This window comes from Talaromyces atroroseus (assembly GCF_001907595.1).
Source record: "Talaromyces atroroseus strain IBT 11181 chromosome Unknown scaffold_0, whole genome shotgun sequence".
NCBI classification, from domain to species: Eukaryota; Fungi; Ascomycota; class Eurotiomycetes; order Eurotiales; family Trichocomaceae; genus Talaromyces; species Talaromyces atroroseus.
In genome coordinates this window covers 2,337,105-2,364,693 of record NW_017971432.1, presented here as the reverse complement: position 1 = coordinate 2,364,693, position 27,589 = coordinate 2,337,105, and the positions used below count along the sequence as shown (strand labels likewise).

At 47.6% G+C, this 27,589-nt stretch overlaps 12 protein-coding genes across 12 annotated transcripts, besides 2 other annotated features; 7 read left to right on the top strand and 5 right to left on the bottom strand.

The window, feature by feature from the left end:
- Window positions 1–260: 260 nt before the first annotated feature.
- Window positions 261–2,594, bottom strand: UA08_00837 (Multifunctional tryptophan biosynthesis protein; the record flags this gene model as incomplete). Its single annotated transcript, XM_020260687.1, has 2 exons — window positions 261–1,978; window positions 2,033–2,594. The coding sequence occupies 2 exons, from the start codon at window positions 2,592–2,594 to the stop codon at window positions 261–263; spliced, it is 2,280 nt and encodes a 759-aa protein (XP_020124840.1).
- Window positions 2,595–3,164: 570 nt separating this feature from the next.
- UA08_00836 (hypothetical protein) lies at window positions 3,165–8,818 on the top strand (the record flags this gene model as incomplete). The annotated part of the gene is made up of 5 exons (XM_020260686.1): window positions 3,165–3,232; window positions 3,290–4,238; window positions 4,291–7,234; window positions 7,301–7,374; window positions 7,442–8,818. The coding sequence occupies 5 exons, from the start codon at window positions 3,165–3,167 to the stop codon at window positions 8,816–8,818; spliced, it is 5,412 nt and encodes a 1,803-aa protein (XP_020124839.1).
- Window positions 8,819–10,891: 2,073 nt separating this feature from the next.
- Window positions 10,892–12,129, top strand: UA08_00835 (Guanine nucleotide-binding protein subunit alpha; the record flags this gene model as incomplete). Its single annotated transcript, XM_020260685.1, has 4 exons — window positions 10,892–11,009; window positions 11,076–11,418; window positions 11,475–12,031; window positions 12,086–12,129. The coding sequence occupies 4 exons, from the start codon at window positions 10,892–10,894 to the stop codon at window positions 12,127–12,129; spliced, it is 1,062 nt and encodes a 353-aa protein (XP_020124682.1).
- A 521-nt stretch (window positions 12,130–12,650) lies between these two features.
- On the bottom strand, window positions 12,651–13,764 carry UA08_00834 (hypothetical protein; the record flags this gene model as incomplete). The annotated part of the gene is made up of 2 exons (XM_020260684.1): window positions 12,651–13,526; window positions 13,600–13,764. 2 exons carry the CDS (start codon window positions 13,762–13,764, stop codon window positions 12,651–12,653), a joined length of 1,041 nt encoding a protein of 346 aa, XP_020124602.1.
- Window positions 13,765–14,609: 845 nt separating this feature from the next.
- UA08_00833 (hypothetical protein) lies at window positions 14,610–15,083 on the top strand (the record flags this gene model as incomplete). Its single annotated transcript, XM_020260683.1, has 1 exon — window positions 14,610–15,083. One exon carries the CDS (start codon window positions 14,610–14,612, stop codon window positions 15,081–15,083), a length of 474 nt encoding a protein of 157 aa, XP_020124680.1.
- A 584-nt stretch (window positions 15,084–15,667) lies between these two features.
- Window positions 15,668–15,715: a repeat region (Identified by RepeatMasker using a combination of RepBase library and repeat library created with RepeatScout).
- Window positions 15,716–17,417: 1,702 nt separating this feature from the next.
- Window positions 17,418–18,122, top strand: UA08_00832 (hypothetical protein; the record flags this gene model as incomplete). Its single annotated transcript, XM_020260682.1, has 1 exon — window positions 17,418–18,122. One exon carries the CDS (start codon window positions 17,418–17,420, stop codon window positions 18,120–18,122), a length of 705 nt encoding a protein of 234 aa, XP_020124679.1.
- Window positions 17,842–17,911: a repeat region (Identified by RepeatMasker using a combination of RepBase library and repeat library created with RepeatScout).
- Window positions 18,123–18,612: 490 nt separating the features above from the next.
- Window positions 18,613–19,542, top strand: UA08_00831 (hypothetical protein; the record flags this gene model as incomplete). The annotated part of the gene is made up of 3 exons (XM_020260681.1): window positions 18,613–18,646; window positions 18,682–19,129; window positions 19,182–19,542. 3 exons carry the CDS (start codon window positions 18,613–18,615, stop codon window positions 19,540–19,542), a joined length of 843 nt encoding a protein of 280 aa, XP_020124678.1.
- Window positions 19,543–19,790: 248 nt separating this feature from the next.
- UA08_00830 (Geranylgeranyl pyrophosphate synthase) lies at window positions 19,791–21,059 on the bottom strand (the record flags this gene model as incomplete). The annotated part of the gene is made up of 3 exons (XM_020260680.1): window positions 19,791–20,226; window positions 20,282–20,608; window positions 20,680–21,059. The coding sequence occupies 3 exons, from the start codon at window positions 21,057–21,059 to the stop codon at window positions 19,791–19,793; spliced, it is 1,143 nt and encodes a 380-aa protein (XP_020124677.1).
- A 634-nt stretch (window positions 21,060–21,693) lies between these two features.
- On the top strand, window positions 21,694–22,397 carry UA08_00829 (hypothetical protein; the record flags this gene model as incomplete). Its single annotated transcript, XM_020260678.1, has 3 exons — window positions 21,694–21,753; window positions 21,810–22,340; window positions 22,371–22,397. The coding sequence occupies 3 exons, from the start codon at window positions 21,694–21,696 to the stop codon at window positions 22,395–22,397; spliced, it is 618 nt and encodes a 205-aa protein (XP_020124123.1).
- Window positions 22,398–23,378: 981 nt separating this feature from the next.
- On the bottom strand, window positions 23,379–24,040 carry UA08_00828 (hypothetical protein; the record flags this gene model as incomplete). The annotated part of the gene is made up of 3 exons (XM_020260677.1): window positions 23,379–23,665; window positions 23,703–23,893; window positions 23,970–24,040. The coding sequence occupies 3 exons, from the start codon at window positions 24,038–24,040 to the stop codon at window positions 23,379–23,381; spliced, it is 549 nt and encodes a 182-aa protein (XP_020124124.1).
- A 198-nt stretch (window positions 24,041–24,238) lies between these two features.
- On the bottom strand, window positions 24,239–25,546 carry UA08_00827 (hypothetical protein; the record flags this gene model as incomplete). Its single annotated transcript, XM_020260676.1, has 7 exons — window positions 24,239–24,377; window positions 24,436–24,587; window positions 24,703–24,788; window positions 24,944–25,046; window positions 25,132–25,301; window positions 25,353–25,454; window positions 25,510–25,546. The coding sequence occupies 7 exons, from the start codon at window positions 25,544–25,546 to the stop codon at window positions 24,239–24,241; spliced, it is 789 nt and encodes a 262-aa protein (XP_020123840.1).
- Window positions 25,547–26,542: 996 nt separating this feature from the next.
- UA08_00826 (hypothetical protein) lies at window positions 26,543–27,382 on the top strand (the record flags this gene model as incomplete). Its single annotated transcript, XM_020260675.1, has 3 exons — window positions 26,543–26,697; window positions 26,775–26,859; window positions 26,930–27,382. The coding sequence occupies 3 exons, from the start codon at window positions 26,543–26,545 to the stop codon at window positions 27,380–27,382; spliced, it is 693 nt and encodes a 230-aa protein (XP_020123841.1).
- Between the last annotated feature and the right edge of the window lie 207 nt (window positions 27,383–27,589).

Below are 27,589 nucleotides of genomic sequence, written 5' to 3'. Positions count from 1 at the left end.
GAGGCAAACTCTTCAACTAGGGTTCTAAGATGGTCCAAGTAGATGAAAAGCAGAGATGTAAAGGGTCTAGATAATGAAGAATTAAGGAAAGATGTTGAAAGGAGTGAGGCGCTTTATCATGGAGATATTGTTGCGCTTGGAAAGGTCAAAGGTTGAGTAGTGAAGAGAAAGTAAATGCGATTTGTTTATATTTGTGAGATGACCCTATTTCCTCCCGAGCATACTTCGTGACAGCGTGATCATACGTAAAGTAAAACCTTTTAAAGAGCTGCTTGCCCCTTGACAGCCGAAACAAAGGCACGGATCTTTTCAAGGTCTTGAGCACCACCTGTCTCGACACCGCTACTCACATCGACGCCAACAACCTTCGAGGCTGAATCACCCAGGCTCTTCACTACCTCAGTTACGTTCTGGGGATTAAGACCACCAGCGAGAATGATGCGAAGCCCGGCATTGCCCTCCAGCTCTTTAGCCACAGACGACACATCTAACAGTTTCCCCGAGCCACCAGCACCAGAATCAAGTAAGGGTAGGGCATGATAAGCTTGACGAGAGACACTAGGATCACCAGGACTGAATTTTCGAACCACGGGAACAGGTATTAAACTCGCCCATTCTACAGGTTCATCTCCATGAAGCTGAACAACATCAAGTCCCAGCTTACGCTGTTGTTCGATGATGTAGGACAAAGGCTGACCGGCAAAGACGCCAACAAGAAGAGCACGAGTAGGATGGCGCAGTGTATTTGCTGAATGTTCAAAATAAATTGGTAATTCCTCATCCGCAGGTCGTTTCCCGGACGGGCGTGGCGTTGCCTTGACGACTTCCGATATTTGCAAAGCAACCTCATCAGATACTCGCCTCTTACGACCTTCAACTTGAATTATGCCAATCAAATCGGCACCCGCCTCGATAGCGGCACGGGCTGCCTCTGGGGTCCTCGTTCCACAGATCTTAACCAGGGGTGACGAGATCTTAGAAGATTTGGAACCTACACTGCCCCCAAGAAGCTCGGAAACAAAGTTCTCCGTGTTTTTGGCCCGCATCAATGCTTCTCCAACTAATATAGCCTTTACTCCATCCTTTTTATACGCCCCGACATCCGCAGACCCTGAGATACCACTCAGTGCGCAAACGATAGTTGTTTCTGGGACTTGGTCCATCAGCCGACTGGTGGTACCTAGATCCACCTCGAAGCTTGTGAGATCGCGATTGTTCACACCGATCACCTGGGAGCCCAATTCAACGGCGATCTTCATCTCCTCTGGCGTGTTAACTTCGACTAATGGCTCCATTCCTAGACTTCGAGAATATTTATAGAGCTTCGTCAACAACTCAACACTAAGCATCTTGACAATGAGCAATACTGTATCCGCACCGGCAAGGCGTGCTTCGAGAATCTGGTATTCGTCAAATATGAATTCCTTCCGAAGGACGGCAGGACGATTAGGCAGTCCTTCAAGGCTCTGCCGTACGGTACGCATGTCATCTAAGCTACCTTTGAACCATTCTGGCTCTGTTAAAACTGATATAACACTGGCCCCAGCGACAGCATACTTTCTGGCTTGTGCAGGTGCGCAGACTGAGGCTGCAATCGTCCCCTTCGAAGGAGAGGCTCTTTTAATTTCAGCCATTAAGGCTAGATTGTATGGTGTCCGTCTTAGTCGATCAGGAAATGATATCTGTGGGGGGGCGATGCCAAGATTGTAGGCAGCTTGAAGGTCCTCAGGAGTCTGCGATGGGATCAATTTTTGAGCTGCAACTGCTTCCTTTCGATGTGCGTAAATCTTTTCCAAGATAGAAATTTTCTTTTCCCCTTTGCCTCCGCCAGAAGATACAGTTATTGGTTGCTTGGAAAAGAAGGCTGCATTCTCCTTCCAGGTACCACCACGCAACCTGAGAAAATTCCGGAACATCGACCTTCCATGTTCAGTCAAGATACTTTCCGGGTGAAATTGCACACCCTCCGTTGTAAATTCTATTTTCATTGTCAGATTGCGAGTTTCAATACTGTCATAACCGGGATGCCTACCTTTATGTCTGCAACCCATGATAATGGGGTTCCGGCCAAGGTCTACGTTGGCCCAAGAGGATACCTCAAGCGAGTCCGGAAGGGTAGGATGCGTACCAGCCAGAGAATGGTATCTGGTAACATTCAAGGAAGCCGGGAGCCCGGAGTAGACTCCCTTCGCATCGTGTGTCAATACCGAAGTTTTGCCATGCAAGATCTCACCAGTTACATCAACTTTGCCGCCGAACACAGAAATGATGCACTGATGTCCCATACAGACGCCGAACACAGGTATCTTCCCACTGAAGTACTCGATAGCGGCCCTGCTGACACCCGAGTCGGTTTCAGGATGACCTGGACCAGGGCTTATCACGAGCTGAGTCGGCTTCTTCGCAATCAGTTCATCTAGTGTGATCTGATCATTTCGATAGACGGTGATCGTTGCACCCTCAAGCGCCAGATACTGGTAAACATTCCAAGTAAATGAGTCGTAGTTGTCAATCAGGACCACGTTGGAGGCCGACTCAAGCTTCTCCGTCTTCGTTGGGTGGCGGGGGGAATAGTCCACTAGACCGTTCTCCATTTCGGCCGAACAAGTTGCTGAGGAGTTAGTTACAGAAAGTACACATTGAAGAATTGGTGGATTACCTACCAATGGATCTTCTTGACTCCGAACGAGCTCGAATCGAGCAATCCTTAGCGATTCAAGGGGCGGCGAGTGAGTCACGTTTTTTATGCGGTGTACATGGAGTCAAGCAGGGCGGTCAAGATAGCGCTGCTAAAGCCAAGAAGAATGGCTAGAACATGCACAGTAGGTATAGAGAAAGAGGCGCCGGCGATATCTCTTTATCGAGGCCAGACAGACAGTGCAACAATTGTCAATGGGTAAATCGTCTGAGAGAAATAATCCCCAACAGAAGGAAGGAGGGACAGTTGCCGTCGTGGCGCTAAACCAAATTAGTCCAGTCGCGCTCCGCTTTGATGTTGCCGCCGCAAGCTCGTTTTTGGTTGTTTTAATTACCAGCTCAATAGCTACAGATTGCCTACCACGCCTCTCAATTCGCCAGCTGAGAGTTCTCGCTGGGTTTATTTTCTTTCCTCATCCCTGTCGCAACAGTTTTGGCATCTGGATAATGATATAGCTGTGCCAGTGATGGCTCCGGCTCCGGAAGCCTATTTCGCGTCCCTGGATAAATGTTTCTCTGGGGACGCACAGCTTCTGTATGGATATCCAGACACCCGGATTTGCCTAATAGACCTTTGAACTAACATAAACAGATCTTGGAGACGTGCATTTATTGCACTCTCGTCTTCGCCAGAGTACCACAGTGATGCCGAATACATCACATCCTTCTTGTCCCATCCAGAAAGCGTCCGATCGCTTTCGAATTGCTTCACGCCTTTCGATTCTCCTTCTCCAAAGTCCAAATCCGAATTCGAGTCCAAAACAGCCGCTATCCATGTGGATACATCACCACAGGCAGCTTATAAAATAGAAGAGATCAAGTCCGATGCTCTGTGGTTGAGTCAAAAAGCTGGAATCGACGAGGTATCAGCACTCCGAATCACGGTCCAAGAATGGCAGAGTAGACCCAACACCCGACTTCTAGGGAGACTCTCCGAAGAAGAAGCAACCAGTTTACAAGATGCAACGAGTGTGGATAGTTTTCGCGTTTCCTTGGCCGGACCGCAGTTAAAAGAAGTTCTGAAAAAAGTGCACGGGGGCTCAGATGCAGATTTCTATTCTGAAAAGTCCAGACGTATACGCCTGCGGAGCTTATACTTGTCGGAAAGGAGTCATATTCTTAAAATCTCCAGAAAATTACTGGCGCTTACTCTGCATGGGAAAGTTCCAGCTGATGCTTCCCAAATACCGCTTACACACGCAGACCAAGGTCCCATAAAGGACGGTCTTGCAAGCCTCGGGGAACAGTTATTCAAAGATAAACTTGGAGAAGCCGAAAACAGTCGATTTTTACTTGAAGCGATTGAGGCCATTGAAAAGCGTGCCTCCGATTTTCAGGCTGAAGGTGGCTGGTTGTCTGCCTCTGAGAGCAACATTGAGTCAGAGAATGCTTGGCGAACAGCTCTTGTTGATGAGATTGTACACATCATGCAGATTATCTTCTTGCATGTTCAATCGTCTGATTTGTTACCGACTGGAGAGGTTATTTTGGCCTGGTTACGGCTCATGGCTGAATATAGCTTCATGGAGCCTATCAACCCGGTGAGTACAAAAAGGCCCCAGATTGTGTGATCTTCTAACTTTCGTTTCCTAGCCATGTGAGGACCCAATTGTTCTCAGACTTTCCCTGCAAGTTGTCACTTCCGTCACGACCCTAGGTTTGCTCAAGCTTCCTGATTCCATGACATTGGTTTTGAAGAATGCCAAATTGTCGCAAGCCGAAGCTTTGTCGCATTCTAAGCCGTATTTTCTATCCCGTGCACACATTACAGAGATCAACGAGGTGCTTTTGAATGCTGTTAATATGGAAGTACTGAGTGCTAGTCCTGCGGCCTTTGCCTGGGGCGCAATACTTTATCAAATGCGAGAAATAGCACAAATTGCGAAAGAGACCCGAGAAATGGAGCAGTTTCACAGCGCAGTCGATTCGTTCCAAGCTAATTTACCCGCCACATCTTCATCTCGCTCGTTAGAGCAGACGTTTTATGAAGACTTATTAGATATTGCCCGAGTCCCTGCTTATGGAGATGACTTTGTTGGCGTGCTGACCTTGGGAGCTATTGAAAGAGGCCAGCTATTCGAAGTCATTAATAATATCGCTTCCGCTGCCGGGTCAGCCTCCGCCGTTGATGATTTGGCAACCAATTTGTGGATTCGCAATTCCTTGATGAGTATTATTCGCGTGAGCTCACAATTGATAGATTACTCTCCAGAAATTCTAGCGTCGACTTTGTCAATCTTGAAGTCATCAACGAATCCTCTTGAAGGATACAACGACTCTATCACTCAGCCAAGCGACCCCCGTTTCATTTTCCTAAACGATGAGAATCTCATGGGTCGAATATTCCACATCGCTCGCTCTCGTTTTCCGTATGAATCAGTGCCGTTCCTTCAATTATGTCGAGCTTTAACTGGAAAAGACGAAATCAATGAGAGCGGTGCTGATGGTATCTTAAACGAATTGGATACCATGGAAACTTTCACTCAAATGGTGTCACCGGACTTCCAGGGGTACGAAACTATACGTGAAGACGAAAATGCCAATTTTGTTTCACTTGTCCAGCCGATTCCCATGATTGCCTCGACAACCGCGAAACTAAATGAAAATACCGGTACAGAGACCGCGCTTGTTGTTACAGGCTCTTCACAGCTTCAGCCAACAACAACCGGCCAGGTAGTTTCAGAATCAAAGCCTGCCGTTATCATGTGGTATCATAAATACTCTTGTATAACCTTCCTCGGTAGCTGGCTAGAAAAATGGTCAACCAATGGCGGCCACATGCCTAACGCTGACGATGAAGCCATCGCTGAGATCATCGGGCTGCTCACTGATCTAATGGCTGCGTGCCAAACCACGGAAGATGGCAATGGCCCAAGAAAGATACTTGAACTTGCTAGTGAAGGTTTGAATGAACGTAGCGACATTGTGTCCGTGATTTTCGATATCTTGGAACGAAATCTACAAAGTGTTGGCGATTCGCTCGATGTGGTCGTGGCCTGCTTGCGATTTCTGCGAGCTCTTGTTTCTTTTCTTCCAAGTCGCGCGTGGCCCTTCTTATCTCGGAGTAGCCTGTTAGGCCAAGGTGGTCAAGGAGGCCGTTTCTCTGCAATTGTGCAAGCGAGCGAAGTGACGTCGGGTAATTATCCTTTTCTCCTCAGCTGTGTCGATCTCTTCGGTGCAGTTGTGGAAGATGCGATATCGAACGCTGCAGTACGGAAAATGGCGGCACGCACGATTACTAGGTCCGGTGATTCCTCCGATAGGACCGCCGGTGTGCCATCTCATGTCATCAGCAAAGTACTCTCAGATTTTGTGCGTGTCATGGTTGAAATATACAACAGTTCTGGAAATTGGCGGTTTAATCAACCGGAGCATAGGCTTCAGGTGAATGCCGTGTTGGCCGAGAACTTTGAAAGAATCATCTACTATACGTATGGTATTGACGAAACGGTAAATGCTCAGTCAAAGATTTCAGCAGTCTTTGAGCAGTCAGCTGAATACATCCTCGACGTGCTGCGACCTCAGTCAAAGGATGAGTTGCCATTAAACCCCGTCTTACGTATTATCCTGGATGGCCTTCAAACTCCGACAAGCACCATCTACCTTCGCCAGTTACTTTGCTATGAACACCAGCTGATCGCCACACTCAGGTTAGCTATAAAATTGATTCAAGCAGCGCAGCTGGCTGGGTCAGCTGCATCTCTCCTTGAAGATCAACTTTTTAAGGCATCTCCTATCCTTGTCAAACTTTACAGCGCCCATGACCGCTACCGTTTACCTGTGGTAACTCTTTTAGAGATGTTGATCACGAACGCAGCATTAGATCTTGAAAACGAGCCAGCTTCCTTCCTTGGCCATCTAGGCGCAGAATCGACATGCCTTTTCCTTGACATGCTCGCACAATTCGACAAGCCTTTACCTAACATGACCTTGCTGGTGTCAATATGGCGACTTCTGTCTGCATTTGTCAGTAAACGTCAGCAATGGGTTGCTATATATCTCCTTACGGGAAGTTCACCTCGTGACACATTGAAACTGAGCACCGGCGACGACAAAGCTCCGAAGATGCGGAATACTCCATTCCTCAAAACAGCACTCAACTCTTTGACAAATATCGACCACCTCGACCCTCTGGTTTCGTTGTCACTACTTGAATTCATTTCCTGCTCACAGGAGCATTGGCCTTGGGCAACTCCTCAGTTAGGCAACCATTCTAACTTTTTTAGCTCCATTGTGAGCTACGTTTCTCACTTGAAACTCGACAGTGAGACAGTTACAACCCAGATTAATATGATACAAATTGCAGCCATTACAGCCAACCTGTGTGCTGTTTACCTGCACTCAGCGAAGGAGGCTAGGGATCAGACGTTTGTCAAGATGCTGGTACCACTAGTCTCCTGGTACGCCGAAAACGCAGTGGACGTCTCCGGTTACAACGCGTCCCTTCACGCTAACTTAAAGAGAAATTTCGAAATGAAATACGCAGGATGCCATCTTCAACAATTGAAGCGCACGGCCCTTGAGATACGACCACTAGGTAAAGGGTACTATTATGATCTTTATCTATCGGATAGACTACTGTCATATGACTTCTCTTGGAAAGGGAGAAAGGATCAAGGTTTTGCAGATGAGTTTGAGCGAGCGAACCTCAATCTGTCTCTGGTGGAAGCACAAGTAGTAAGTGACATTTAATGTCTTGGAATAGATCGAGGGAATTTTAAGACTAACATGAAATATCATGCAGAATCTGTTCAATAGTTGGAAGTTTTTCGCGATCGAGCATGCAACCGACTTTACTCCTGATCAAGAAATTCAAAAATCCATGGCGCTAATCGTGCGGAATTGTTTACTTGCAAACACCCGTGCAGTCCCTGAGGAGCCTATTTTTTCGAAGCTGCAAACGTCTCGTGTTGATTTTGCTCTTTCAATGCTTCAAAGATTGGTCGAGTTTGGTGCTCATGGTCCGCAAATGGTTGGATTGCTGGCCACTGTGTGGGAAACAATGCGCTCTTGTGGCACTACGTACGAAAATGCCTTGATTCATGACCATACAGAGTATTACCGTGGTTTACTCAACGTTCTTTTCCTCGCGCTTCAGTTTCATGTCACCAAACCATCAGCAGCAGCCCCGGAGTCTAGGAATAAGAAGAAGGGGAAACCTGACCTTTCACCAGATCTCTCTATTATATTAGAGGTGATTAAGATTGTGATTGCACAGGGCTTCCGGTCGCTCACAACATATTTGCATGACGAACCGCAACGTTGCTCGCCCAAGGATTTTGCCATCATCACGGCAATCTTGCAGACGGCCCTGCGAGTCAAGGATGCGGAGAGATTATATGAACACATTGTGTTTCACATTGAAGATAATGACACCGCTAGATACGCGACTACTCTGTTCTCGTGGGCAGATCAGTTGACAGTTGAAGGCGATCCAGTATACGGCGAACTAAGCATTATCTTCTTGGTGGAACTTTCTGCCATTCCCATGTTGGCGGAATATTTAGCAGTTGAAGCGGTGCTCATGAAACTATCCACAAGTCGACTAACGCGCATCCTTGGGCAAGCCAAAAGCTTCGGTCCCTTTGACCCGGTGCCTCGACTATATGCGATTTGGAGAGAGGGGTTCTTGCCTCTGTGTCTCAATCTTCTCTTTCACGTTAGTCGCGCTGCATCGGAAGTCGCGGCATTTCTCAATCAATTTGAAGGGCGACTGACTCAAGCAGCTGAGTCATTTTCTAGTATGCACGCACCTACAACCACATTATCATCGTCTCAGCACCCTGAGAAACGAATCTGTCTATCGATGGCGTCTGAGGCATACTCCCTGACACTAATTTCATTCATTCTCGAGCGATACCGAGCCGCCGGACCAAGTGCTGGAGTCGATAGCCAAGCCATCCAAGAATTGAAATGGGATAAATCGCAGCTCAAAGAGGACATTGAAGAGCTGCTTAGTCGGCGCACCAGTCTGCGAACTCGTATTGTGGCTACCAACGAGAAGGAAGTGGAGTTGGCTCGTCAAAAGCCACTTCATGCGGGTGCTGAGAGTCGCCTTGAGGAAAAGATAGTAGATGAGTTACAAGCTGCATTGACTTGTTTGTCAGGTGACAAATTATGAGTGAATACAGGCCCGTCCTTAAGTGTGACAGACTCGCAGGCAAGCAGGCAGAAGAGGGTGGAAGAGAATTAAAGGTGAAAAAAACGGCGTTGATTGTGAGGACGTGCTTGATATTTGTGTGATGTGCCTCACAAAGCGAGATAATATACTCGATGGTTGAAAATAGTTAATAGATAGGTTTTGAACTCAAGATATTTAGATTAGCTGAATTGGCACTGCAAATCTTGCTGTATCCGCACAAGTATCGGTTTACCAACGATCATTACATCTTCCAAATAACAGTGTAACTGGGCTAAAGCGTTGCGCGTGGTCGCTATTGGAACTGGAGAAAAGCTCATGGAATGCCGTATGACTTGAATTTAGTTTGTATCAGATATGCCAACTCTTCCGCTTGGTGGTCCTACCCCGTACTCCCTAGCTATGTACGTACAGTCCGTGCTCTGGCCCATTGTCTATGGGAATCTAGCGGGGATATGCATACCATACTACCAGCCTAATCATGGTTTACGAGAAGTATTGAAGTTAGACATCCATGGCAAAGCCTTTTCGAGGACTGGTCCTGTCTGAGGATGCAGTCACTTGAGACACTTAAATGTGACGTTATAGTGGTTGTATCATCATCTACGGCTAACTATGCCCGACTCTACTGCCGAGCGAAGATAGGACTCCGAAATCGAATGGAATTTTCTGCACAATTGCCCGAAACAGAAGCATTTTCAGGAGGTCCCACAGAGCACTAACCGCATCTGGAGTTAGATCTCAATCGGGGCGGGGAGGCCCACTTAGCGGGGCGTGCAAAGGATATGATTGGCAGAGCCCCTGTCTGCTCCATTTGTGGGTAATTCGATGGAATCTCAAGTTTCAACACTCTGAAATCCGTGACTTGCAGCCAATACAGTTCCTACTCCGTGTGCCATGTTTTTGATGCAGTGTATATTGGTCAGTCACTCTGCATGGGCTACAAGCTATAAGATACAGTAATGATTGTCAAACGGGCATGTCGCTAGAGCATTAAATATAATTTCACATTAATAAGCTGTCTCGATATTGTGGTCCCACAGTCAATCCGGCTGCCGCTGGCCCTGGCCAATCACGTCTTCGATCAGTCGTTTCACCATCAAGCTATGTTTTTTTAATCGAACCTAGTTCAATCACAGCACGCGATGGAGTGTCTGTTTTTCGCTGTAATTAACCTCAAGTATAGATACCGCGTCTAACCCAATTCTCTGCTTCGGGCTAATCAGAGTGCCAGCCCCACTCCCCCGTATCCCCCTCGCAACCCTCCATTGGCTGAATACTGCGCCCGAAAGTTAGTTAACCAATTTAATGTGTACAGAATACAGTTACCGTACCGTACGGCGTTACGCTCAACGCCGTACGACGAATCCCACCTTCGGTCCTTTTTCCTCCCTTTCCCACCTTCCGACCACAACCTCCAACCACGCAACTCACTCGCTCTCACTCACTCTTCCTTCCCTCACCTTATCGATCGTTTCTAATATCTTTGTAGCAGTTAGTTGGTTCTTCAGAGTCTAACTACCTGCTTCTCTTCTTTCTTTCTTCTCTTTTCTTCCTTTGGATTGCCTCTTTCGTGCGTCCTTCTTGGCTCCCTCCCTTGATCTGTCTTATCTGTCAGGGGGCAACCGACATCCTCCTTTTTTCTTTTTAATTATTATTATTAATCCACCGTCGATCTCGAATCGTTTCTTTATTGGGCTTCTGCAGAAAACAGGGTTGTAAGTCATTCTTCACTTGCCCACTGCACGGGCATCTCTTATTGTTGCTTCACTTGGATCGCCCTGCGACACGTCGCATTATTGATTCATTACGTCTGTCTACGCCCGTCGTGACAAACGGGCAAACAACCTTTGTTATCCTGCTCTGGAGACCAGAGTCCTCGATCCTCGTGGGCCTCTATTTCATCGTCACGTTCACATTCTCAATCTGTTCCTGCTTTTCCTGCTTTCATCTAACACATCCCAGTTCTGCTACAAGTCAGCCGTTCGAGTGCTAGCACACGTCTCCCGTCTGTTTAAGAGTTATCTTTAACGAATTCAACGAACATCGTCCACAATGGGTTGCGGAATGAGTACGGAGGATAAGGAGGGGAAGGCGCGCAATGAGGAGATCGAGAACCAGCTCAAACGCGACAAGATGATGCAGCGCAATGAAATAAAAATGTTGCTGTTGGGTAAGTTGTCTCTGATGTGCACTCGCATCATTGCACTGAGAATTCTAACGGCTTGACTGCTTGCAGGTGCTGGAGAGTCGGGTAAATCCACGATCTTGAAGCAAATGAAGCTCATCAACGAAGGCAGCTATTCCCGCGATGAACGGGAATCATTCAAGGAGATCATTTACAGCAACACTGTCCAGTCGATGCGTGTCATCCTGGAAGCCATGGAATCCCTCGAATTGCCCCTCGAAGACCCACGTGCCGAGTACCACGTTCAAACAATTTTTATGCAACCAGCTCAGATCGAGGGTGACAGCCTTCCCCCCGAAGTTGGAAGCGCCATTCAGGCTCTTTGGCGGGATGCCGGCATTCAGGAGTGTTTCCGCCGCTCTCGCGAATACCAACTCAACGACTCAGCTCAATAGTAAGTCTTGAATTCTTACCAAACGTTCGTAACATAGCCTGACCCAATGCTACTAGCTACTTTGATGCCATCGAACGCATTGCCCAACCCGACTATCTCCCGAGCGACCAGGATGTCCTCCGTTCGCGTGTCAAGACCACCGGTATCACCGAAACGACATTCATCATTGGTGACCTTACCTACCGTATGTTCGATGTTGGTGGACAACGGTCGGAACGTAAGAAGTGGATTCACTGCTTTGAAAATGTCACCACCATACTTTTCCTAGTCGCTATCTCCGAGTACGATCAGCTTCTTTTCGAGGACGAGACTGTCAACCGTATGCAGGAGGCCTTGACGCTGTTCGACTCGATTTGCAACTCGCGGTGGTTCGTCAAGACATCGATCATTCTTTTCCTTAACAAAATCGATCGCTTCAAGGAGAAGCTTCCTGTCAGCCCGATGAAGAATTATTTCCCTGACTATGAAGGCGGCGCCGACTATGCGGCTGCTTGCGATTACATTCTGAACCGCTTCGTGTCGCTCAACCAAGCTGAGCAGAAACAAATCTACACACATTTCACATGCGCTACCGACACAACCCAGATCCGATTTGTTATGGCAGCAGTCAATGGTACGTTTTTTTGCTTGTCCTTGGTTTTGAGGCAGACTTCTAACGATTGTACAGATATCATCATCCAAGAGAACCTCCGGTTGTGCGGTCTGATCTAACGAATGAGCCGTTGTAAGATATAACGGCTATCGACGTCGATGTTTAGAATTGTTTACACGATCTGTATTTTCATTATCTTTTTTCTTTCTTTTCCTGCATATTTGATTTCCATATTCCCTATTCCCATTTTCTTTTCTTTTCTCATACTTTTCTTTAATTGCGTGATACAAAATTCGGCGTTGACAGTTTGAGGCTCGTTTTGTCTATCTTTTTTTTCTCTTTAATTTTTTATTTTTTTTTTTTTTTTGCAAATGAGCTTCGATGTATCATTTATCCGGTCAACCAACCATCCTTTTCTTTAAGTCTCAAGTCGTACTTGATGGATGTACATTTTTGTAACCTTGCCAATCGCTTCTTTTATCTATATCTACCTTTCCCTCGTCTTGATCATTGATTGACTTAATTATCTGTCTGATAATAAACAGCGACGTGTGTAAGCATGCATGTGCACTGTGTGTATCTGCCTTACTCAAAACTAGGAGAATGGAAGTACTGTTCTATTTACCTTCGTTAGATAAACTTAGAACCTCAACTTGGGCCCCAAATATACAATGGCCAACGCCACAATCCACAACCCAAAGATCCAAAGATACATCATCATTCGCCCCCACCAACCTCTCCTCTCAGACATGCGTCTCAGCACCCCCATCCTCTTCCCCGCCGCATCCATACCGGATATGTTTCTATCAAGTCCCTCGACGGCGCGGTTCAGGATGCCCTTTTCGTTCTCCAGAGAGGTCTGGAAGGCCTCGGAGGATGCTTTCAGTTGGCCCGCGAGCGTGAGGAGGCTGGTTGTTAGGGATTCCTGTTCGGCGCGGTGGGTGGAGAGAGTTGCTTCTTTGGTGTTATTTAGTGATTCTGATTCTGGTTTTGGTTTGGTGGTGGTGGTGGTAGTAGTAGTAGTAGTAGTAGGAAATGTTGGTTTGGGGATGGTTGATGTGCCGCTGGCGATAACAGCTGTGGTTGTAGCGGTCGATGAGGGTGTGGTGGTTGTATCGTGACCATGTCGTTGTCGTAATGTAATGATTTCCTCCGGTGTGATATTATTATTATTATTATATTCAGCTACCGTTTCGGCTTCGGCTTCGACTTCGGCTTCGACTTCAGCTTCAACTACAGCTTCAGCTTCAGCATCGCTTTTTTGTTCAGAAACCGGGCCCAGGCCTTCCCATATACCATCGTCATCTTCCTCCTCTTCTTCTTCAGCGGCGTTATGGTCGTCTTGGATCCTTCTCCCAACATTCTCCGCAACCAAATCGAATCTCTCCTTAACCTTCACCCATCGCGCTCTCTTCTTCGCGAGATCTGTCGCTCGCTCATGACGCGTTGCCGGCGATTTCACCGTTGGTAATGAGTGGTCAATATTATTCAGGAGGGTTTGCGCATAGTCGATATTCTGGTACAATAGTTAGTCAGTCTATCAATTGAATCACACAAACCTAGTATTTGGGTGTAGGAGAGATTCGTACAGCGCCTATCCGCGCACAGTGCAAATGCGACTGCCGTAGGAGTTTGTACTCGGCCGATGACGTGAAGATGTTCTGTTCGAGGCGAGTGAGGAGGTTGTTCACGTTGATGATGTCGATCGTGTAAGGGTCTGGGTCAGGGCTTGTTGACGGTATAGAGCGGGCCATTTCTTTTCGTTTCTTTAGTGAATTCCTATTTCCTATTTCCCCGTGTTCCTTCGTCGTCTTAGTCTCTGGCCGTTGGAGATGGCGAGCAGAACGTAATGTTGTTCTTAGCTCGGCGCAGCTATGCCCAACTAGGCGGACAGACGCGGCCAATCATGTCGACTCACGTGTCCTGTAAGCCCTAAATCATTAGTGCTCACTGCCGGTGTTTAAGTTTTGCGGAGTTAAGTAAACTCCATCTTAGTCATCTAACGCCGTGGCCAATCAGGCCGCCTGTACGATCATGCAATGAACCTTGAATAGTTACATTTTACATGATAAGTATTTACTTATGGCAGTTAACTTCTGTCATATGCTCTTTGTCAGATATATGGATATTGTTTTCCCTCAGGATGAGCTATATGCTCTGCTGGATGGTATACAATCAAATACTTCATCGGATGGTAATACCCGGCATCTTGTCAGCACAGACACGCAAGTTGTTTGAATGACATACATAATATTCGCAGCCAAGAACTGGGGTAAACCAAGACTATAGTTGGTATACAGGATGTTTATAACTTATGGAGTACAATCAAGTGCATCAACTCAACTTATGGAGACAGCAAGACTATCAACGAGTACGCTAGGCCGAAAAGAGCTAGCCACCAGCTACATGTCGGACTTAAACTTGGCACGCTGCGATCCTAGACGGGCGGATTTTAACATAATGCCGTTTGCATCTTCAAGGCATTTGCAAAATGTGCAGGTATATAAAGGATGTTTCACTTCTAGACTTCACAAAGCAATCAAGCAAACACTTCAATTGACCTCGGATTTTATCTATCAGATCAAACAAATCAAGCAAAATGCCTTACCCTACATCTCTCAGCGGCCTCAACACCCGCGAGCAAATCATCGATCTCGTCCTCCGCTGCACTCTTGCCTTCGATGAGTACGACCAAGCCCTCTTCGACACCTGCTGGCCAACCGAAGAGCCCGAGAAAGTCGTCGTCACAATCGCCGGCACCACGTACAACGGCGTGGAAGAGTTCAATAAATGTTTCCACGGCGTCGGCCCCATGGACACGCAGCACAACGTGAGCAACTTCCGCATCGAAGTCGACGAAGCCGGTAGCACAGCCAAGGTCTACTGCCAGGCATTGGCTCAGCATTTCCGCCCTGGCGAGGGCATGACACCAGGTGCACCGCACTTTTTGGCCGCTGGCGTTTATGATATCGAAGCCATCAAGGAGAAGGATGGTCAGTGGAAGATCAAGAGCTGGGTTCTTCGTGTGCGCTGGTCTCAGGGTGACTTTTCGATCATGCCTGGCCAGTCATAAATGTCTCATCTCGTTGGTGGGTGCTATGAGAGCCAAGCACTTTTGGTAATGGCCATTTGAACGACTCGTGATGATCAATGATGCATGTACATACATACATACATACATACATACATTTGTGCTGTCATATGAGCAGTAGAACAGCTAGATCTAAAATCTCATATTTGCCATCTGTGGCAAGGCAAGGCATATCGTGTGAGTGTCTCAGAAAATTCGAAATGGTGCTGCCTGCTCCCTCGTGAGCGTACGTAAGAGTGGATGAGGAGCGTCGTATGTAGTTAACTTAGTTATATGTGCCTGCTGCGCCACACTTTCGGAGGAAGGCGAGGCGCATGCGCCACAGCAATGAGGGAGATCGTCGTACGGCGGACCATACGAGCAGCCTTGGCAAAGCTCGTTTTGTTTTGTAAAATTTGGTAAGATAATTTTTTGTTGTGAGAGAAAAATACTGCGCCTTCCTCAATATAGTTAAGTGGCGGGAGCTAAGTCATATGTGGTCTAGTAATACCCACGACATATCAAAGAAATTCATACACTCTATGCCTTTACTATGGCAACCGGAAAACTCCTTCTCTTGTAAGAAATGGTAATGCTCACTTTTTTTATGTATATATAATGCCTTACATTCCGCTATCACATTACTGAATTTCCATTCAACCCAATTAGGGTTGTTTTAGGCCGGTTTTAAATAAGGACGAGCTGCATATCCATCGCTCTAGTAAATAGTTATCTTGAGTTTGAGCTTAACTACTTGCTGCTGACGAGAAGCTATATTTAGAGCAGTGGAGATTATTATCACATGACTGAATGAGTAAAAAATCTTACCACTTGTACGAACGCACATACAGTCTGCCGTAGAGTATTATTTACTGGATGATAGATCAGATCTCTAATTTTCCGCTCGTTCTGCATTCCGTACGGAGTAAGCATTGCCCAAGAAGGCACATCCCTGCAGACATACTCATTCTAGACTCCGCGCTACAAAGACGGAGCAATTCAGGTTGTCTTTTTCATTGGCCTTGGGAGATTGAATGCAGCATTTCAAGTGCACGCTAATCCGCTAAGAACTCTAATCGTCTGTCATGGCTGAGCTGAACAGGCGCACATCCAGAGCCGGCATTGGCTCTGCCAGCCGAGCGTTGCCTCTCAAGGACCTAGAGGGCTTTCTACAATAGCTTATATAGTATATACTATACGGTATAGTATAGTGTATACAATATATTATATAGTACCAACGCTAGATAGCGGCGATTCACAAGCATGGCAGATCTACTGCACGGGGGAAGGAGATTCAACCACTGGCTGTGTCTGAGTGCAGTCACTACTTAGTTTTTAATTTTTATGTATTTGGAATTATGCCAGTTAGAGTAATAAATAGTACTCTAGCACAGTCCACGTACGTATCAATGAAATACATACTAGTTCTTCTAGATGGGTTCGACTATCGCCTCTGGATCTCATTCTCTGGCGCGCCACTAGCCCGAGCCCTACATCCAAGTACCGCAATCTACCAAGAAGCAAGCTTCCGAATCTGCCTGCACGCAAAATGCAGCAAAGTTTCCATGCAGTGCAGTTCTACAGCGCGTGCGGCTGTGGCGTTGAATGCCAAAGCTGAAATCTACCCGCAAAAGCGCCCCCCTTTGACCTGAACCCCCCTCCCTTTCCAAGAGTGTTCCGGCCTTGCTTCTTGTTTTTGTTTGGTAGAGATTAAAGACTAGTCAGTAATGTTTGTCCGGTGGTTTGGTTCTTTTCTGTTGTTGTTATTGCTGTTGCTTAAAGCAGCCTCATCTCCCCCTCTGTTTATATATAAATGGAATACTCGCTCGAGTGCTCGACCACGTGTTGCGATTTTTATGTCAGCTTACAACTCGACTTGAGATTTGAATTTTCTCTATTTGACTCAGCTTCGAAAGAAACTGCTAGGTTGTTTTCGCAACTATTCTATGAAAATCGTCCTTCAATCGCCCTACGACAGTTGAACTTGAGTCGATCATGTCTTTGGCGTTTTCGCAAGCCGGCCAAGTAGGGAATTGAAGCAGAAAGCTAAGCCATGTTGATTTATGAATCGATGCTTCTTCATCATCAATGAGCGGTTGCTTTGAGCTTGTCAGAATCGTGCGTTCATCCAATCAATCCATTCATCCATCCTCGGTTGGACGTAGAAACCACCGACCCAATTCCATGGTTCTCTATATATCTACATATATATCTCTATATACCCCTACTATTGCTCCAGCTCCAAGCTAATCTACCTGCCAGGTGATTTTTTTTCTTGCAAACGGGAAGAAAGGGTCTCAAGAGCAGGGCCTGGAATCTGCGCAGTAGAGGCAGAAGATGGACAGGAGAAGAGATGGAAGCACTCGACCAGAGGGCGTGGAAAGAGAAAGAGAAAACGACAAGGAAGAGGCAAAGGAGGAATACGAGGAGGCGCATACAGAAGAAGGATCTGAGGTGCATGGCATCACATCCCATCTCGCAGGCTCAGCTGGCGATATCCTGCGGCCGCTGTCTGAAGTTGCAGCCCAGCGCGCAATCCTTTTCCCGAGTAGCGGGTCGCTTGCATTGCTAGCGACTCAACATGCAGATCGGGGGCAAAACCAGAGCTTTAGCATTAATAATGGCGATAATAGCTTGGTGCACGCCCAATCGGATTCCAATGTGGGCGCCACCGTTGATGCGCTGCGAGAGTTCACGGCCGCCGTGTGGCAGTCTTCGTCAGAGTCTTCTTCGTCGTCGTCGTCGTCACGTCTATACAGGGAGCAGCAGCAGCAGCATCAACAGCATCAGCAGCAGGAACAGCAGGAACAACACCCGCAGCAGCACCAGCAATTCGCACCGTCGCCGTTCGCGTGTGTCTTCCCCGAGGGAACCAGCACTTCGCCTCTTTTCCTGCAGCGATGTGACGAATCCGAAACACCGCCCGAGTCGGATCCAGAGCCAAGCACAGTGCTGAAGTACAGCGAGTCCATGCAGTTGTTTCGAAGGAGCCCGGAGGACGGGGGGAAGATATGGAAACGGCGTGTTCTCGAGTATCGCTGATTTTGCCCTTTCTTTTTTTTTCTTTTTTTTTCCTTCTTGCTTTTATGCTTGTCTTTTGTCTACTGTTTATTTGTAATGAGTGATGACTGTGGCATGTTGTTATATTTGTTAAATTGCTTGATAGGTATGTTTGCTAAAACGATGCATGCGAATGCCCCTCCAGCCTCATGATTGGAACAACATTTTTTTTCATCTACATATATTATGTACCTGCACCTGTATCCAGGGTTGAACCGAACTCAAAACACTCACCAGTCCATGGTAACCCAAAACCCCATCAACAAAATGAAGCAAAAAACACAATGAAAACCCGACGATCGGCGCCGCGCCGATCGCAGAAATAGCGCCAGATCTCGGCGTGCCGTGATTGGCTGGCTGGGGCTGGCCCATCGTTCATCTTTGGATTCTTCTTCTCTTCTTCTCTTCTTCTCTTCCTACAACTCTCTACGAGACTGTCGAATACCAGACAGGTCGCCGACAAGACAACACAATGTCCTACGAAATGCACCACATCGGCGCGCGCGGTTTGTTGCACTCCTTAGCCTGTGACATGCACCAGTTAATCCAATGCAGCCTTCAACCACGACCAATCCAATCAAGCCGAAGAAGAATATGATCGACTGCGCGGCCTCGCTCACCAAGAAGCAAACAAACGAAACCATTGTTTTGAGCGTGTATATCCCTCCTCCTCTTCTCACCCACTTGCCTCTCCTCTTCCCTCCAAAACTAACCGCATGTGAAATCGTGGTCACGCAGTCACAACAAGCCTACACCAATGGCGACGGCGCACTCGCTAAACAACTCTCCGAAGAAGGCAAAGAACATGGTCGCAAAATGCAGGAGTATAATCGCCAAGCCTCTGAATTCATTTTCCGCGAGAACAATGCCGCTGGCCGGGTTGCCGATGACACCATTGATCTGCATGGCCAGTACGTCGAGGAGGCGGAGGATATACTCGAGGAGCGCATCAAGTATGCGCGCCAGCACGGGCAGACGCATTTGCACGTGTATGTTCATTCTACATTGTTATGTTGGTCGAAATATGCTGATGCATTATAGCATCGTCGGCAAAGGAAATCACTCAGCCAACCACGTCCAGAAAATCAAACCGCGCGTCGAGCAGGTCTGTCGTGAGCTCGGGCTGCAATACGCCACGGAAGAAAATGCAGGCCGCATCTATGTCAATCTGACCGGTGGTCCGGCCGATACGATTCCTCCTGGTCATGAGTATCAGCAACAACCTTACTATGGCGGTGGTGGATATCCTGGCCAACAGCCGCAGCAACAGCCGCATCAATACAACCAGTACAGTCAGGCGCAGCAGGGTCAAGCCGGGAAACAGGATGATGTTGAAGCCATTGTTGAAAAGGTGCTTCCCACCGTCCTGCGCAAGCTTGGTGGTTGCTGTATCGTTATGTGATACCCATCTGGTTTTCTTCGTTTTGCGTCAAATAATGCATGTTTGGATATATTATGGATACTTATTAAGGGATCTTGGTTGGTTTTTGGGTACAACCTGAGGGAGGGTTATATAATGCAACTTCATATCCAACTGATGAGCAAGGGTATAATCATGCAATGTCACTAACCAGATTACAATGACCGAATGAATGAATGGATGGCGTCCGTCGTAAGAATATATGTACAACAAGGCATAAAAAGGAAATCTCACGCTTTCCCCTTATCCTTCAACGTCGATTCCACAATCTTCTCCAAAATCTCCCTAACAAACCTCCCATTCCTCCCGCTATCGACTATCGGCTGCTCATCATAAATCCCATCCATCTCATCAATCAGTTTAAAAGCCTTGTCGCGCAACTGCGTCACTACCCTCTTAGTATGCGCGAAGCTGCCTGTACGCTCCATGTAACTCACGGCGTACAATTTGACTTCTTCGTCCTTGGTCTTTTGTTTGAGGATGTTGATTAATTGGACGTTGGACGGGTCCGCGCGGATGCTGTGGATGATAGGGAAGGAAAATTTGCCCTCGGTTAGGTCTTCGCAGAGCCCCTTATTTTTGCTGTATGTTTGGTCGGAGAGATTGAGGTAGTCGTCGCAAATCTGGAATATCAGGCCGAGTACGTTGACGAGCGGTACGCAGTCTCTATGAAAAAAGGGTTAATTATCTCTCTTTTCCATTCGGAGAAGTTAATACGCACCTCCCTGTACTGCTTTCTGCTTGCATCAGCTTAACCGCCAGTCGAAATAGACCCCCGGTTTTGTTATCGACCATCTCCAGATACTCCTCTTCAGTCGGGCAGGTCAGCGAATCCCTCCAAAACAAATCCATGCCCTGCCCCCGGTGCAGATTCAAAAGTTCTTCGGTATATATATCCATCGCCACGGGATTGTTGAGTTTGCGGACTTCTTGTAGCGCTAGAAAATAAACATAGTTTGCCGAGTTGATAGTCTGGGCTGTGCCAAAAATATTGTGCGCCACTGGAATACCTCTTCGCAAGACCGAGTTGTCTTCGACGTCGTCGATGCTGTGCACTAGCTGTTAGCATTCATGTACACGCCCATTTCCACCATTTTGCTCCAATAGATAATGACTTACAGTAACGAAGCTGTATGCAACATGGTCACAACTCTTGTGATAATGGCCAAACTAGCCTCGGGCACCTTCAACCACGCATTGAATGCAGTAATCATCTGCTTGCGAATATCTTTTCCTGGTTGTTGCGCCATGTAGTCATACGGCCCCATCAGAATGTGGTCCTTTTCTTGCGACCACAGGCCCTCTTTCGTCTGCGTCCAGTCCACGCTGGATCGATTCCGGCCATGTTTGCTGTTGGTGTTGGTGCTCAGCTGTTTCCGCTTGGACGACGACATCCATTCGCCCTCCGAGATCGATCCTAGACCTGGGCTCGCATTGACGGCGCCGTTGGAGCTTGTTCGCGGAGGGATCGCGTTCGGGGATTGTAGCGATTGGGCCATTGCTTGGACGGACGATAAAAGCTAAGATGAAGCTTGGATATATGTATAAAGCGGGGCAGAGCTCGGGTTGTTTTTCGACGCGCGCGCAGTTCGAGAATTTCGGTGTAAGGAATGACGGATTCAGAAGCACTGGGGAATGCAAGGTAATATAGAATAAGCGCCAGCAGGAAGAAATGAGCTGCCTGGAGGTCACCTCCAGAAGATGACGAGAGAGAGAGAGAGAGAGACAGAGAGAGGCGTGACATGTGATCGCGGCTGAATCAGCAGCCATTCATTGCCCGTCGTGCTATGTAACCATTGTCCTTCGTTCTTTGTACACAGAGAAAGAAAGAAAGAAAAGCATAGCCATGCCACAGTTACTGAAGAGTAATGGAATGTGCTAGACTCACTCAGGACATGCAAGTATATCCTCAAGAGAGCCAATCAGCTAATTACTGCACTTGGTCGGCATTTGGCCCCCATCACAATCATACCTGCTAGTGCTAATGGAATCCTAGTCCTTGAATCTCAGACGACGAGACAGATGTGCTGCCTATTCCGACCATGAGCTACCCATACGCCTACATTCCCAAACTGTTCCAAGCACATAGAGCCACGTTTGTAGCAGGTAAAGGAATATGAGACGACGTCGATCATGCCGAACACCGGTCGACCGAGCCGCGACTGCTATTCATGCCGTCGACGACGGATTAGGGTGCGTCGCCCATTTCTTGACAAGACCTCGATCAGTCTGTTAATAATCTGACGCAGTGCGATCTCAAACGGCCGGCCTGCACCCAGTGTCTGAACAAGCAACAACCATGCCCCGGATATCGAGACGAGCTAGACCTGCGCTTCCGGGTCGAAACGGTCTCGCTTCAGAATGCAGCTCATCCAAAGCGCGGCCACTTGATTTCCTTGAATGACGAAACACAGTCTCGAAGACCGGAAGAGCAAGCTGCTCGATCCCATCCAACGCTACAGCGTCCCTTGCCGGAGATGTGGAATAATCACGCTCTTCCTTTCCTCTTGAGCAAGTTTCAGCGCAAATTTGCAGAGTCCGTCTACAGCGTGGTCGCGTTTGTGATTTCCCACGTGGAAGAAGGATCCGTTCTTTTCAAGGTCTGCAGCGCTGTGGGACTCGCTTATATGGCAAACATAACGCGATCCTTGCAGGCAATTGCAGAACGAGAACAAGCATACGGAGCTGCCATTTCGGCGGTCAACGTGCTCCTTAAGGATCCGCAGCAGTGGCAGAGCGATAGAATCTTGTTAAGCGTTTGGTTACTGGGCCAGTGCGAGGTATGAATTGTGCATACTTATACAAACAAGCATAGTTCGCTGATCATGGATCTGTGAATAAGCTCCTTTTTAGTTTGCAAAAAAGATTCACGACCCCAGTCATCGTCTCTGGATGGGATGCCCACTGCCAGGGACTCTTACAGTTGATTCGCCTGCGAGGCCCAGAGCAATTTTCTACCCTTAAAGGTCGGAATCTTTTTGGGGTCGTCTTCAATACTGTCGTGAGTACTACCTCGTCTTATTGTGAAACATTTCTTATTTCACATCATTAACGTGACACTAGCAAATCGGGGCACTCTTACCGGGCCGGCAATTTCGCAGCGAGGTCTTCGCTTGGATTCAGGAAATTTATAAACAGTGCGAACCATGGGAATATCTACTTGTTCGGTCGTATATTTTCTCAAGCTACTGCATGGTCCTCTGCCAGCGGCTTCAACAACTAGGCCATACAAGTCCTGACTTCAATGAGCTAGTACACATTATGCAAGATTACCATGGGGTCGAGAAAGCAACATATCCATTATCGGATGAACAACCTATCACGTCCCATGTGATAGAACCGCCTCTGAACATATACGTTCATCCTGCCGATGCCGACCTTCTTTATCTACACAACTTCACATACCAGGTCTCTCATCGAGTGCGGCTCTCATACCATCTTTTTGAATATGTGAACCGCGATCGAATGCGCCTGGATGCGAGCCTTTCCAGCAATCTGTTTTCTCTCAGCTTCGTCAGTTGTGCTTAAATGAATTCCATGCCGCCAGCAGAAACCTTTTTGAAGCAGTATCTAAGACGCCGGGATGGAGCTCTTTTTGCCTGCTGAACCAGTTCCATGAAGACGCGAGTGATACGGATACGAGGATCATCAGGGAGCTGGGCACGAGTGCTCCGAGGACTGCATTGATCTGCGTAGATCGACCGCGGTTGCTCATCATACCATAGACTCAAATCAAAACACTCAGTAGCCTAGCATTAGTATTTACAGGATGGACTAGTTAACTAAGAATTCAAAAGTTAACTATTTGAAGAACTGAATTATAACCCCCTCAACAACTCCAAATCCAGCGGAATTCTCTCCCCCAACCACATCGCCCGTTGCGAATGATTCCTCAACTCCTCGCCTTCATTGACGGTATTCGGATGAACCAAAGCACTCAGCGGCCCTCTGTTAATCACCAACCACGGCACAAAGGCCCCAAACTCTGCCGGACTCAGCAGATTTACTTCAAACATGGGGACTGGGTGCGGCCCGACGGGTCTGTCCCAGAAGCGGTAGATGCGCAGTTCAGGGACTTTGCTTTTCCCCTTCGGATCAGCCAGCCCTATCTTTTTTTTCCTAACAGGGGGACAAGTACGTACACTCTCGACGAATCCGCTCGTGAAGCTCCTTTGCGAACTTGGTTTGTCCGGCATTGTTTGGGATGTAGTATATATGTACATCAAAGCCCGCGCGACGCCCGTTTTCCAGTGGGTCGGGGAATGAGGAATATGCAGAGGATTTTGTGTCGCTTGGCGGGTTGAGTAAGGATTTTCCATCGGCTGCTTTCTCTCTGTATTGATACCAATGCAGGTCATGTTATGTGAGTGAGTGAGTGACTGAGGTTTGTCTGAGGGGACAAGACGTACTCGGTCAGAGGCTCGAGGTTCTCGTAGCCCTGCAGAGGGGAGGGAAAGGTATAGTTGATTGCATCTGTCATTGTTTCTTGGTATTGTATTCAATCCGTGATGTAGTTAGTTAAATGGTAAACTGGCATGCATTTTCACTGAGAACGAGGGGCAACTAAGATGTCCCCTCATCGCCGAAACATTATCGCGAAATGCAAAGCGGAGATGGCGCCATGAAAGTATTTTCCATACGGTATATAGTTCACATTTATTAGATTATCGTCTATTGTCTAATCACTTGAACTAGCAACTTTAGTAGTTTCTGCAGCAGGTGGCAGGGGATCTTCATCGACTACCAAATCTTCATAGTCTGCAATGTCCCTAATCACACACCATGCCGGGAATATTTGGATAAAGAATAGTCCGCACCTTGATTGCTGTCAGCGTCAACTAATCTTCACTTCCTCTATGCATGTCGCGAACTCACAGCAAGGCTTCGGCACCCATCATACTCCATTTCACTTGGACGCCATACCCAAGTGCAATACCTGCGGTATTGATAGTCTTCATGATACTCGTGTATCGCGCCAACTCTTCAACCTGGTCGGACAGAGTTCCAACAACAAAGTACATATAACACTGGTATATGTTGTCCACAAGCCTTGTGTGTGTGTGTGTGTGTGTGTGTGTGTGTGTGTGTTTGTCATAAGTCAGCCAGTGCCCGCGGTTTGCACGCTATCAAGTGACAACTTACGGCCAATATATGTATAGAGATACACTGAGCCAGTATTCCGGCATGGTCCAATCCAGTCCGCTTGGATGTGTATTGCTGTATATGCGCTGTACCACCGTTGCCCAGATCCAGACAATACTATACAGACTGAAAATAATCACAAAGCCTCGTCGGGCAACCTGCTTTCACGTCCAACCGAGCTTGTCGGTGAGTAAGTAGAAAAGAATCGTTCCAATGATTCCTGTAACTGCGGACAACAAACCACCCAAGGCCGTGCCGCGAACTGAGTGGTAGAGAGTGATGAAGTTGCCCTGGTATGAAAGAAACCACTGGGAGTAGACAAACATGGGCAGCAGAAGCAGGATCTATTATTATCAATTGTGTTAGTTCTCGTACTTCTCAAAAGTGGCAAGATATATATTAATTAGATATATATACATGTATATATACCTTTTTGTTTTTCAGCGTCACAAAAACTTGCTTTGCTTCCTGCCATGGCCCGTCTAGTTTCTTAACATTAACAGGCAGGCCGTCTGTTCGAATGACCCTTTCAGGAGGGGCTAACAACCATGCAATGAACGGCCCTAATGCCGAAATTGCAATCAAAGGGATATATGAAACTATACTATCACTTAGACACGGGATTGAATAACCGAGATTATGTCACTCACCAAGTGTTATAGACCCAGCTTGGCCATCGGTGGCATTGAAAGCGAGGGCAATGATTCCACCGAGTAGCCCGCCAACAGAGAGCGATGAGTACACAAGAGATACTGCCAAGTACGACATTAGCGGGACAACTTGCACGAGATTATTCAAATAGCTTACTGAAAAAGCCCTTGCGATTTGGTTCTGGGTACGCCATGGTAACAGCTCCTTGTGCAATCCTGAAGTGACATGACACTATGAATTAATACTTGAGCCGCGAGAAAAGAAAAGAAAAGAAAGAGATTCCCGCACCAAAGAATGGCAGCACAAAAGCCTGAAGTAGCCTGTGCGAGATACAAGAACCACACATTCCCAAACTTATTGTTGCAGTACAGCGAGGCGCCCGAGACGGCGAACGAGGCCACGCCGAGTGAGAGAACGGCACGCAAACCCAACAGGTTGATAGACACACCACCAAAGAAACTAAACACGGCAATCAAGCCGTACCCAAGACCCGACGTGATATTGATCAAAGTGGGATCTTCCAGCCCCCCCAGCGCCTAGGGCTCCCAGGGCGCTGTTCATACCTGGTCCGCAGAGGAACACTGCTGACACAACGATTGCTTGCCATACCGTGGAGCGCCAAAAAGGAACATTTCTAACGGCAAGGAGTTCCTCTTCAGTGACCACGGGGTCTTGCTTTACAGCATTGGTCTGCGATGTTTTTGAGATATTGGTCATGGTCAGCCACAGTGATACAAGACAAGTAGAAGCCGCCGGACCTGGATTTCAATTATATATGCGTATGAATAGGCATTCCGATGGCACACGGAATTTCGCTCGGAAATTTAGCATTATCACGAGCTCTGGAAGCTTCGACGAATCACATTGTGAGTTTCGGAAGACATCCGAGTGCAGCCTATTGCGAATACCCGTTGATATTGCCGAATTGGGAAATAAACGGTGCATGGCGAAACCGCCATTCGCAATGATTTTCAGCCTATATCAGGACGCTTCACTCCCCAACACCTCCTTCGTGTATTTGGCAAAAAACACATTTTTTTTTTAATTCTTGAGTTGACCATTCCAGGCCTGCCAGAGGGTGTACGTGAGAACCCGGAGGATAGCCAAAGGGCCCCCCTTACAACTACAATTCAGGAGCAGGAAGAGTATGACAAAACAAACGCTTCGGTAACGAGTCAGCAAACTGATGATGGCTCTCATTTCTAGGGACTTTCGTCGCACCTATGTGCACTTCAAGTGGCCGTTTGCAGACTTTCACGCCGACTCGTCTCATGCAATCAACCCGCCATCCTTTTCGCTTCTGCGCATTAATGAGCCACCGCCCCTGGGGGGAGACACGAATTGGTAAGCTTTGCTCATTGTATACAATATGGTGTTCTTCACGACCATGTTCTTCACAAGTAGTGCAATCTGCTGCGCAGGATATCCGGCTACGGTACATTCGAGACACTTTCGCCGCCATTTCAAAAGTTCTTGGAGGGTCTGAGTGCGTGGCACAGTTCCGAGGTGAGCCCAATACATGGACAAATTATGACCCGTCATCTCTGCCCCTAACGGAAACAAACACAACACGCAGCACGTCTACGAGTCGGTTACCAACCACTGGCACGCGAAACTGCCGACTCGGCCGTCCGAAACGTTGCACCCCGTGGTGCGAACACATCCCGTCACGGGATACAAGTCGCTCAATCTAAATTCCGGGTTTGTCACGAGAATTGATGGGCTGAATCGCTACGAATCTGACAAGCTGCTCGAGTTGCTCTTCACTCACATCCATACTGCCACCGACCACACGGTGCGCTGGAGATGGGAAAAGAACTCATGCGCGCTGTGGGACAATCGCTGTGCTACACACCGCGCAACGCATGACTATGCTCCCTTACATCGGTCCGGCGTGCGCGTCACCATTGTCGGCGAAGTTCCGGTTTTCAAGGAGGGCAGCCGGAGTCGGAAGGACGTTGAGCGTGAGCTGAGAAACAGCAGGAATGTTTCAGCCGTGTACAATGAGAACTTGCGCCGCGGCGTCTAAGCCAGCTAGGGTGAATGGTAGTTGAGTTAGGTTCAAGATCGATAAAAATAACGACGGAGTAGCACGTGCCACGTAGTATGAGAAAGAAAGGCGGTGGCAGAATCGGTTCGCTGGGCAACTGCGGCTTGTTTACGGGCTGATGTAATCCATCACATCCTCCAGATTTCCAGCAGATCCCTCGCCCAGCCTTATCAGCCAGCCCAGTCC